The sequence below is a fragment of the Pelobates fuscus genome, chromosome 1 (genome assembly GCF_036172605.1).
Source record: "Pelobates fuscus isolate aPelFus1 chromosome 1, aPelFus1.pri, whole genome shotgun sequence".
In the NCBI taxonomy this organism is placed as follows: domain Eukaryota; kingdom Metazoa; phylum Chordata; class Amphibia; order Anura; family Pelobatidae; genus Pelobates; species Pelobates fuscus.
Window position 1 is genome coordinate 430,573,945 of NC_086317.1, and position 12,695 is coordinate 430,586,639.

Sequence of the window (12,695 nt, forward strand, 5' to 3'; positions counted from 1 at the left end):
TTACTGCAGTAATAAGTCACTTTCAGTAGAAATGGATGCAAAGTATTTTGTGCACCATAACATCAGCAATATCCCCTTCTAAAGTCAAAATGGCAAGCTGGAAAAATAACAGAACTGAATCTTTTGGCTACTTTGGCCTAAAATTATCTGTTCAAATAGTAATCCCCAGTAGAGTGACTAATGTAATTTTTTAATGTAATGATATTTCGTGAGTCTTGTATTTTTCTAATATAAAGAGTCAGCACAAACAGCACTTGCGCACAGTTTAATGAAATCTCGACACTTGCAGTCCCCTAACTCATCGTCTGGTTCCTATCATTATTAGTGCTACCTCTACCAGCCTGGCAGGAGAGGGGTCTGGAAACAATTGGGGAATTCACCTCTGAGAATAACACAATTAGAAAATTCCATAACAGTAAATGTCCTTCTTCCTGTGTATTGTTCTCATTATCCAGAAATTCCATGTTCCATACTTGTCAGTCGGAAGGCCTCATACATTTACATTGTAAATCTTACCCGAAAAGACACACTGATCCTAGAAATTATAACTTTGCTTTCTTAGCGTGGCTTTTTATTTTAGTCTATTTAGAGATATATATATCTGGTGGTTTAAAACATATGACAAACGTTATAAAGTCTACCAGAAATGTGACGTACAAACTACAACTACAGTCGAAGAGATGAATTAAAAAGTAAAATGTTCGAGAACTATAGTATCTCTCTGATATTAATAGGTACCCAAGCCCATTCATGGTTTGCCTGCCCAAAAAAATAGATCAAATCTTGCAAATATGTCTAAAATGATGGTGTAGAATCTCTGGGCATCTATATTATTATTATTTATATAGCGCCATCAGATTCCGTAGCGCTGTACAATGGGATGACTAACAGACATGTAATTGTAACCAGACAAGTTGGACATACAGGAAGAGAGAGGTGGAATGCCCTGCTCAATGAGCTTACATTCTAGAGGGAGTGGGGCATAGTGACACAAAGGGTAAAAGTAGGGGTACGAAGTCGGTTGTTAATAAAGTATTCACTGAGGGCTTAGTAGGTAACTTTTGACAGTTGCAGGAGAGGAGTCATGGGGGGTTGGGGATAAAAACCTAATAACAGTTTCATTGATATGCTTTCTTGAAGAAGTGAGTTTTCAATGTGGCACTAATTTATCAGCATGATGCTTTGCTATAATGTATCAAAACGTACAACATGAATGATTATTCTTTATGATTGCATGAATAAAATGTGTGAAAGTTTGTTTAGGGCTTCAAAACTAGAGCCACACGCCATTCTCACTTATACAATGTGCAGGGAGAGACAAGTGTCTGACCTCCCAAAGAAATTTACAAAAATACAGCAGGCGGCTGGCAAAGGCTGATATGAGTTGGAGTCTACTAACAGTTGAAGAAACAGTTTTTGACCACCCCTGTTTTATCATGTTTCCAAGGAAATGAAAAGGGAAGCAGACAAAAAAAACACCAACGTGAAATGCACTGCTATGAATGAAGTATTGCAGATCTACAGCGCCTTCTAGTGGCCAGGAGAAAAAAATGCATTCAATCTTCGATAAAAGCAGAACTCATTTTCTGTGATCAAATTGAAAAATCTAACCAAACAGAATGAACACTTAAATAATATTAACAAAGCAAAGAGGCAAACTAGGGGGAAAGGCTTTGTTTATGGAATCATGCACAAGAGTACACCACTGACATGGGCTCCTGGTAGATGAAGCGTCAGGAGCTGAAGAGGATGCACCAGATCAAAGTGGCGCTAGCTGTGAAGGTTAGTAAAATCTACCTCCCCAGGCTACTGCTACTGCACTGCCAGGAAAGCAGTCATCATCAGGGCCAAAATATGCAAAGCCACCAGGAGGAGACAGAGCCACTTTAAATTTACAAGAGGGGCATTGTTAGATGCCCAAGGGTGAATTTAATAACCCCATGGCACCGTAAATTATCACATAATTACATTGTTTGCAAATACATAACTGAGAGGAACAGTAGAAGGGTTTACTGGTAAATCTGTAATTGGATTTGTTATTTCTTTATTTGTATTACACATTGTAATATAGAGAAAGTTAATATTACTTTATTTGCAGATTTCTATTTTTACAGGGATTTTCAGGAGTTCAGTCGGGGCTCCAGGCCAGCCCTCTTGCAATTGCCCTGTCTTACAGGTCTTGTTGTCCCCTAAATCTTCTAAGAGTGAGCCATATTGGTTTCCCCCACAGCATTAAAAATGGGCCATCAGAGATGATTGTTGAAAGCAGCGAACTAGCCCTAAAGTGTCCAGCAGCAGCAAATTATAAATTATGTACATGAAATAACTAATATTGTTTCACCCACTAACCACTGGCAAGTAAAAAATCATCCCTGGCAAGTAGAAATTCACTGCTATAATATACAGTGCAGAGATGTATAGTATAGAGCAGGCTTTTAAAAAACGATAAAAAAAGGTCTATTTTTTTATTGATCATGTCAGTTTTAACCTGGTTTGGGATGGCAAACACCTCGAAAGTCCAGAAATGTACAAAAGTCCAGGGTTATGGACCAGCTTTCTGGAGATAATTTTATAATGGTGGGTGCAATGGGTTTAGAATATCATCAATGTACCCAGCGTCAATGAACTGAGTACATCACTCAGAATTCATATCGGAACTCTGTCTCCCTACAATAGCAAGAAAATGTCATGTTTTAATAAAGCTGAGTGACCTTAGCCTTATAAAGATCTGTGTAGATTGTACCAGTGAGGAGATTTATAACCATTAACCTGTGCTGGACAGGAGATTATGGCTTAATATCAGTCCCCATGAGCCAGAATCCTGATTGGGACATCTAACTCCATGTAGGAGGAGTCTGCTTGCAGCTGCATATACAATGTAGTATTAGAAGAAATAAATGTTGTAAACGAGGAGAAAAGGCTAAAAGACTTGGGAGTAAAGAAGAAAAAAAAAAATGGAAAAAAAAAAAGAAAATCAGATGAACGGTATCCATCAACATCTTAAACTGCTTACTGAATTATGCATGTGCATATAGCAAATGGTTATACAGACACTCCTCACTTACTGACCGAGTTCCGTTCCTATGGATTTCCTGCTCTGGTGCGTTCGTCTAGGTTCAGGACGTTTCCCCGAACATAGACATGCGCACCAGAGCAGGAAATTCCTTTAGATCTATGTTTGGGGAGATTTCCCAGAACATAGATTAGAGGGGTTCCCTGCTCTGATGCATTCGTTTATGTTCGGGGAAGTTTCCCGAACATAGACGAACGCACCAGAGCAGGAAATCCCCACGACGGTTCGCACTTACCACTGGTCGTAAGTGCAAGCCGTTGTAAAAGAGTTTGCAATTGGACTCTAAAATAAATTTATTTTAGGACTTGAATAATATTCCTGCAACTATATGTCACTAAATGTATCCTCTTTGGTTAAAGAATTCAAAATTATTATTCATTTCAGGGTGAGGCATACTCTTATCATCAGGAATAAAAAAAAACAAAAAAAATCGTTATCGCAGAATGGATTAAAACATCTAAATTTATATTTTCTTGTGTTCAGTCCACCTTTTTAATATGAGATTGCAGGTCCTGGGGCATGTACGAATACAGAAGCATTTTCAATGAATACATTTATGTTAGCAGACAATAGAAACACTCACCACATCTCTGAAAACTACTGCTCGCAGGCGATTAATATCAACATCTTGAAGAAGTCGATCTGGGTCCTTAATTGGCGAAATATTGCCAGGAACATTGTCTACTGGGGGCTGAAATGATAATGAAAACAATATATTGTTATCACAGCTCACAGAGAAGAAAAACACACTCTTAAATGATCATGTTATGGAAGAGGGAATTCCTACGCTGCCAGTGCTAGGTTTTGTAGGGCTAGCTTCAGAACACTAAAAACACCTTCCAGGTTTCTGGATTTGTTCCTAAGATACCGATCTAGTTATACTATGGGCTCCCTGTTCTATTATTTAAAGGAACACAAACATGTATTCCTGACCCTGTAGTGTTAATATAACTATTTAGGTGGCTGCACCCCACCTTTATTCCAATTAAAAATGTATTTTACTCACCTTTATTCCAGTTTGCCGGCGCTAGCCCCACCCCGATCCGCCTCTTTGGCTGACATCAAACTTTATGATCTCTGACAATTACAATGCTGCCCCATAGAAATACATTAGATAGACTGCAATCATTAATTCTGATTATGTCAACCAAGGAGGTGGGCCAGGGGCAGGGCCAAACTTAGTCCTCGCCAATCAGCATCTACTCATAGAGATGCATTGAATCAATGCATGTTTATGGGAAAAGTTCAGCGTCTCCATGCAGAATGTGGAGACACTGAAGGTCACTGGAGGTGTTCCTAGGTAGTAATGTAAACACTGCCTTTCCTCTGAAAAGACCGTGTTTACAGCAAAAAGCCTACAGGGACTGACTATACTCACCAGAACAACTACATTAAGATGTAGTTGTTCCGGTGACGTTAGTGTTCCTCTAATTTTGCTTCTTGCATTTTAATGTAATATCCCCATACAAATGCGTTTTAATGTTGTATCCCCATATTATGATGCTTATTATTGACAGAACTGTAAATGGTCTCTTAAAGATCAAAGGTTGTTACGGAGAACTATTTCACCAATCAAACTACATCTTTACATGCCGACGTATTGCTTACCCTCTTTTAAAATCCTATTTCTATTAAAAATTTAAATCGTGGCATAAATACCATACTCTTGACTCTATAAAGAAAAAGAAAAAAAAAGTTGGACAATGCACTCTTCCCAGCACACATATCTGTAACTCGAGTTCACTGTACACAATACATGTAGCTCATATCTGTCTTTGCCCATTTGTGTGGTTAATGCTTGAACTATTCAATAAAAAAAATAAAAAAAACAGTGAAATTTTTTTTTTAAAAAAAATAAAAGATTTAATAATCATCTATTGGCCATTATGCTGTTAAGTAGAATTAGAAACACACCAATATGATTGTGCATCCATTTCTTTATCCCTGATGGTATGGTATGGTGGAATTTGCTGGCACTTTATAAATACTAAATAATACCAATAGAATAAAATAAATCGGCCTTTTTATATTGTACTGACGACAAGGACTACTTATTAGTGGGTTTCGCGTTTTAATCCTACTGCAAACCAGGTTTGCTCCCACCACTGAAATGGAACTAAAACAAGAATACACGTCATGACTGAGCAATGTGCTGGACCTGTAAATGTGCAGAATGCATCATTCCCCGTGAAAAGAATGGCTTGCATTAGTGTAACCCAAGCACTATGTCACAGTGGAATCGTGGGGCTGCAAGCCTCCCAGCTGGCTTGAGTTTTAATCTGTGTGTTTTTGATAGAAAAGTCAGATCATTACAGTAGTGTTTTTCTAGGATTTAATTTCATCCCTTACCGGTGTTTAAAAGCTTTATCCCTGCAAATTCAATCAGTCCCACAAGAACCAGACGTAATTCCATTTTGTTAACCTTTGACAACGCACCTTTCTTCATTGCCTTGCAGCTATCAAACACTGTGCTTCCTCACACGTCTCTATTAGCTATAGCACTCTTCCCCTCCTTCCCCCAGCTCTAGAGCAAGGAGGAGCCAAGTTCTCCATAGATAGCTAGATTGATAACACCTTGATTCACCCTAAAACCACAGCAAATCACTCACATTACTTGCCATAAGCCTACAATGTTGTCCTAGTGCAGGGGGTTCTCAACCTTGTCCTCAAGGACCCCCTACCAGTCCAGGGTTTAGGGATTACCTGGGTGTGTCTAAGGTGTTTAGAAAAAGGGAAGAAAAAACACCTTAGACACACCCAGGTAATCCCTAAACCCTGGACTGGTAGGGGGTCCTTGAGGACAAGGTTGAGAACCCCTGCACTAGTGGGTGATAGCCTCTTATGAACACTGTGGGCAGTGCATGCTCTGCAGGTTTATCTTCCAGGAAAAGAGGCACCTTCCCTAACCCCAAACAGCTCACAATTCCCAGTACCACACAGCCAGGGTAGTTAGGCTAAGTTTATCTACTGACATTTTGCTTACATGTATATGTTAATTTAATATACCAACAAAAAGTGCAGCAATCTCTACATGTGTAACACAATCTCTTAAGACACTGTATATTGCTCTCTCTTGACAAGTTTCTGTCTATCTGTGAACATAACACACTACTAAAAATAAAGAATTTAAAAAAATTAAAAGAAACCTGGTGTAAAAATAAAAAAGTTTAAATAAAATAAGAAAAAAAACTAACAAAAAACACAGCAAACCATATTACAATTCCAGGCGGTATACAGCAGGCACTCTGCTCTGAATTCAGCCATGCCGTCTCTGTGGTTTAACCCCTTAAGGACACATGACATGTGTGACATGTCTTGATTCCCTTTTATTCAATAAGTTTGGTCCTTAAGGGGCTAAACAACTAGTTCTTAAACTCTTTCTTTCCAACCTGAATTGCATCAGCATGGCAATTATTTAATTGGAAAATGCATTCTGTAACTCATTTTGTAAAATAATATAATTAGCATTAAAATTAATTTTCACAAAATATCTTTTTTAGACTCTACCCATAAAAGAGAGGTTTCGGCTACAGTAAACAACAATGTATTCTGGGTATTTGCCGGGGATCTGATGAATAGGACAGGCCTATTGCCATCAGTGGGGACCCACTGAAATAACATGTGGACCCATTTGAGGTGCCACACAAGGGCTAAAAGTTCTGAGCCTCTTCACTAAAACAAGGATTGTCTAGAATAAACAAAGGAATGCACATTTTAGGCTGAAACAATAGAGATCCTGCAAATTCCTGGGAGCAATCTGTCAGAAACAATTATTTACCTTTGTTGCAGAAGAAGCCGACACATTCTGCAAGTTGTCCTGGACTTTAGTGTTGGACATGGAGCCCTTGGTTGCTCTCTCTCTTTGCCTCTGTCGACATTCCAGGCAGTTTCTCACAGCTACACAACAAACTAAAAGAGGTTTAATCAAAATCGGTTTATACTTATTTCTCAAAATCCATCCACATTTAATAGCACAATTAGCACATATGAGAAGCATGTGATTAGAAAATAATTAATAACAGAAAGTATCAAAGTATTTAATTAAATATATTTAGGATTTCACTAGTTCCCAAGTATGCCCTAGGGCAGTGAACCTTTTTCAGTTTGAATGCCCAATTCGCAACTGGAAACCAAAGTAACTTTCTCAAGGTGCCAACACTGGAATGAAACATGAAAACAGACGTTGGGCTGTATGTGACATGTATACTGGGTGTTTATTTTAACTACATTATTAGAATAAAAAAGAAAAATGTTTTGCCTCTCTCCTAATTTTCCCTGGTGGTCCAGTGAGGGTTAATAAAAACAAAACAAAACCTGGTGGCCCAGTGGGTGCTAGTGATTCTCTTCTGATCAGTGAGGGTTAATAATAAATCTCTGGTGGTCATTGGAGGTAATAATAAACTAATGTTGCCGACCATATTAATTGTTCCATCTGGTCTGGTTCTAAGAAAAGATGTCAGAAGCACAGGCTAGAAATCCCAACGGCTGTGTTGACGCCCTCACCAAGCACTGAAATCGCAAAAGAGCGATTAATAAGGTCTGCACAAGGTAATCATTTTTTAAAGTTACTATATTGCTGATTTTGTAGGGACCGCATCATCCTGTCACACTGTGCCTCTTTACCGATGTGCCCCAAGGTGGCTGCCTGTGCCGCCCCTATGGTAGTGCTGTTCCCCAGAGTACCCGCATCGTGGAATCTTAGGGCTCTCATGCCAACAGAGAGGCCTGTGCCATAGTTTCTCCATCACTGTTCAAAGGGCTAGATGTTATCATTATACAACTCATTTTACCAGTCTTGGGCTAATGTAAGGCTGAACTGACCAGCCGGGAATTGAACCTACTACTGCAGGTACTGGAGATCACCACCCACTAGGTTTCCTTTCTGGCTATGTAAATCATCTTCTCGTGCAATACATTTTATTGTCACTCCAAAAGTTGTTATACAGCCCTATGGTGCGGAATCTTTAACTAAATTATCAACTCTATATCGCAGATTGCTTTGGGCACAGTTACACTATCCAGTTACCACGAGTGGTGTAGAAAGACAGCTGTGGCTGCACACAGAATGGGTGGGGAAAGGAGCCATTGGTCCACTGGGTAAAGTAACAAGCCAGTCAGTAGTATTAATAAGGTTACATTTGACAAAGTATGAAAGGTAGAAAGTGACTTGTTTCAATATAGACATAGCTACAGTGGAAGGAGTCAGAGCAGTTTCTTTTTCTCTGTTTTTCATATTTTTTGATGATGACCCTACGCACACAGCCAAGACAAGATATGTGTGTATATAACCTTTTTGATAGCTCTAAAATCGCAGAGTTATGAATTCACACACTGCATGCTGCGCAAAGTGAGAAAGACTTAGCAGGTGGTTTATAAAAATACAATATCTTCCCACATCTGTAAGTGGGTCAGCAGCTACTGATAGTTCAGTGACTAGCTGTATTCCTGTGGGGGTGTTGGAGAGTTCTACAAACCTCCCCTATCACAGTAAGTAATACGGAGATTAGCAGAAGGCTGCAATCCATGCATATAAAGAGACCATCTGTCCATTCCAGAATCCACTTACCAAGCCTCAGACACTGGCGCATTAAGCCACCAGAAGACATGTTCTTCTCCGCTTCTATCTCACTGAAATTCAGAGAGCTGGCAAAGACCAGAACGTCCACCATGGCCATGAGCCGACTAAGGAAAGTGACCGCCGTTTCCGATGACATCCCTTGCGTTACTTCAATGTTCTCCAACTCCGTCTTTTTGATGGAGAGAAAAAGACAGAGAGAACATTAGAACAAATTGCATGACGCAGAGATTGCAATAACATGATCACAAGTAGATACTAATGTCATGTTAAGAGACAGAAAAGAACACGCTAGACTTGGCAACAATGTCAAGTACAAAGCCGAAGGCTGAAGACAGAACTCATTAATGTGAGGACACCAAATATGCACAGATACATATTTTATGCTGGTTTTTTAATGAGCAGACAAACTGTGTGAGTTGGAGCAAACATTGGTTCATTTGAAAATGCCACATAGATGCACAAATTGGAAGAGATCAAGCTGTATTTACTTTTCCCTACCCTTTGGGTAGTACGGATACTGAAAAGGTAAAACATGCAACACAGCTATCAATTCAGGCAAATGTAAAACACACAATGAGCCCACTTACAAAGTGAACGAACAAGGAAGATTAGACAGTTAGTGGATTAGAAAACAATGGTGTAGAGCATCTCACGGACAATGATAATCTAATGCCGTTCAGCAGGTGGCTCCCTGCTCTATATTACAATAATTGCAAATGATTGTGTGTAGTTCCTGACCAATCCTTTAACATGCACCAAATCTCAAACCCTGCCTTCTGCAACTAAAACCACATGAAAATCTCGCTATCACCTCGACCTGCATCTTTTGTAATGCGCACAAGCTCCCCCTTGTGGCAAGCCAAGTGTTATATACACTCAACCAAACATCAATGAGTAATCAACGGTATTTCCAGTTGATTGATATATATTCACTGTCAGAAATTTACAAACAAACTAAAAATTAATTTGAAGAGTCAGGCGCGGTCTTTCATTTAATCTTTTGATGATTAACCCTTAGTGTACCAGCGTGTGTTAGATGCATTTTCCCCCTGGCACCATGAGAGTTAAGTGTAATTGCTGGCGTTTATATGGCTATAGATGCTGACTGGCCTTGTTTGCCAGCCACCCCTCTACCTTAGTGATACACAGTCTGAGAACAGGTCATTGAACACTGTGAAACTGATAAGTAAGAAATCACAATGTGTTCTAGAACATTTTGTAATGCTCATTACAATACCCCAGGTTTGCCAGCTCTAAAGCCTACATCCATTATATATATTTGGAAAAGAGCACAGAGCAGGCTCGGAATGCAATGATCTGTGGATATCTACAGAGAACTATGTTCTATTGGGGTGTTATTTAAATGCTTTAAAATGTATCCGGGACTGCACTGTATTTAACTTGTCTCTCCTCAGAAATACTTCTTGTCAAAGTTTTGTGCATCTTTAATTCCATTTTTTTTCCCATTCTGCTACTCTATATTCTGGAAAACTAGTTTTTGTATTTAGTATAACTAGTTTTTATGTGATCTGGCACTAGCACACCCAACTGTGATCATGTGGCAATACTCAAACAAGATTTATGACTAAAATAGTCATTAGCGTGCTTGTGTGCAAGTATATGGATGCATAGAGATTGTGCCAGAAGCACTCATCTTTTTGAAGTATACATGATTCAACCCAAATGCACTACACTCACTACATTACTGCTGGTAGATGGAGCACTCGGGGAGAAGAAAAAAAGTGCTGTGACTATCGAAGCACGGAAGCATGCTAAAAGTGGCGTAATCAACATGAGAACCAACAGAACCATGGACAGGGTTATTCATTAAACTGTGACTTGTTGAGAACTCATTAAGAAATTGTCCAGCCAGAAACACAATAGACATGGAAATTGTTCCAAATTTGGTTATTTTGAACTAAAAGTAAAAAAAAACAAAAAAAAAAACCCTTTGGTGAATTCCTGATAATGCAAGGTTTAGTGAATAATTCTGTGCTCGAGCTCCTTCAGGAACATATGCCTGGGTGGCTATATAATAATATATATAATAATGTCCCCTTTAACACTTCATAAGCAGGAAAGACAGAGCCAAGATTCTCCAATCTGGTTACACTATCAAGTTAACTAGTCGGGGTTAAATTTAATAAACACCAAAGTATTTACAGGAATTGTGATTAGTGAGATCATCACTGCAATGATGTGGTATTTATGGATCTACTAAGATCTTACATAGCCATACTTTAGGGAAGTGAGAATAGCAAAACAATAATATTTTAAAGAAAACTAATAGGGAGATACTCTCTCAACGTGGCAAAATCTTCTTCTTGACTTGGCTACCTGGGACAACTTTTATTGTGTTTCCAGTGGAAATTGGGGAGATTTGTAGAAGTGCTGTGTTGTAAAGGGGAGCAATCGCCAACAGAACGAGTGTGATAGTTTCACTGGTTTCCATGGTGATTGCCATTATGATTATTTTTGCACTGTTATTTTCAGAACTCTACACTTTTGATAAATCTTACTCAATATTTCAAGGGTCCCAAAACTTAGAGGACACCTCTGAATAGGCTGCCAACGAAGTTACAATTTAATGGTTTCTTTTCAATAAGAATAATCTGACATTGGGTCCCTTTACTGTATATTCTAATGCAAACACACACACACTCTGTGGGCCTGTGATAGCCATATCACTCTGTGGGCCTGTGATAGCCATATCACTCTGTGCGCCTGTGATAGCTTCTTGCACTAACTGGCTGACCAAACCCAAGAGCAGAGTGCCAAATGTTAGCCATCGCTGGTCTGTAGTTTGATAGTTCTAAGACCTCTGACTCTTGTTGTGGTCTTTTCAGGCTACTTCGAGGAGTGCAACAAGCTTCTAAACAGAAAAAGAAAACAAAATATGGGCAATGCACTCTGCAACCTGATTGTGGGCATTCGAATTGAATGGCTGAAGATGTAAGATGTTCTGATTTAAATAATACAACAAAATGATTGTATGTATACTTTGAAATCATATTTTTCTTTGTTTAAACATACTACGAGTGTACATGCTTCAAAGAGAAAATACATTCTCGTAAAGGGTATAAAAACAGACAAGAAGTAAAAATTGAAAAACTAAAAACGAAAACTTACATCTGATATACTAACCTTAGAACCCTGGACATGAAATAGACAAACAGACAACAGATCACAACAGTACAAGAAAAAGAAAAGTATTAAAATCAAAATAAAATGCAAAGGCAGATAAAAACAATTGGATGAGAATAAACAGTACCTCTACTATATGATGTCTATTAACATGAACCATCAACAATATTGCTTTCTGTAGAACGGCTAACAAAAGGGACCATCAATCACACTGCGGTGCACTTATTAAAACAAAATATTTGAAGGATCCTCCTTAAAAATGTTATTTAATAAATCTACCACATTTAAAACCTATATTTTAAAGTGAGAAATGTACCATGGCAACTCGTAAGTATTTTATTTATTTATTTTAATTTTTCTTTTTAATCCGTAACTTATGATTATATGATTATGATTAACTTATTACTAACAATTTTATTTTATTTTTTATTTTTTATGAAGACACATCTAGGCCTCTGGAATAGATAAACAAAAACATACGCCAAAAGCGAAAGGTGTGTATGGCACTCTGCATTTAGATGATGCTTAGATGCTTAGAGTGCACCAAAGAGAAAGCGTGGTTTGTGAGAGCTACGTAAGGAAGCAGTTGCATGAACGTGCGACGAATCAACATAGTCTAGACACCATAAGCTGATGGCTTATTGTAATATGTACTCGCTTGAAGGTGTTTGTTGTCACTAAAGAACAGACAACAGACTTGAAAAAATTAATGAACTCTACCAAAAAACGTATGCAAGATTTTGCAGCACAATTTGATGGGCAGGCACTACACATCTGTCTCCAAGTATACTATTTAAAGAGGAGGTAACAGCTATATGTTTCTCCTTATCACACACACATTCATGTTAGTTCACCTATTGTTTAGCAGATAAAGAGTTTTCTGTGCTGCTGTTAATAGAA

The 12,695-nt window shown here is 38.5% G+C and overlaps 1 protein-coding gene across 6 annotated transcripts in view; it reads right to left on the bottom strand.

Annotated features, from left to right (window-relative positions):
• The window catches only part of NBEA (neurobeachin), a 520,018-nt gene that overhangs the window by 283,806 nt on the left and 223,517 nt on the right, over positions 1 to 12,695 (bottom strand). For 3 of the 6 annotated variants that reach the window (XM_063429266.1, XM_063429250.1, XM_063429283.1), the window contains exons 25-28: positions 11,781 to 11,804; positions 8,640 to 8,820; positions 6,852 to 6,982; positions 3,657 to 3,764 (exon numbers count right to left, since the gene is read on the bottom strand). In XM_063429266.1, the coding sequence (XP_063285336.1) occupies positions 3,657 to 3,764; positions 6,852 to 6,982; positions 8,640 to 8,820; positions 11,781 to 11,804 (444 nt within the window). The remainder of the gene's footprint in view (positions 1 to 3,656; positions 3,765 to 6,851; positions 6,983 to 8,639; positions 8,821 to 11,780; positions 11,805 to 12,695) is intronic. The other 3 variants (XM_063429275.1, XM_063429291.1, XM_063429259.1) reach the window with 2 other exon arrangements.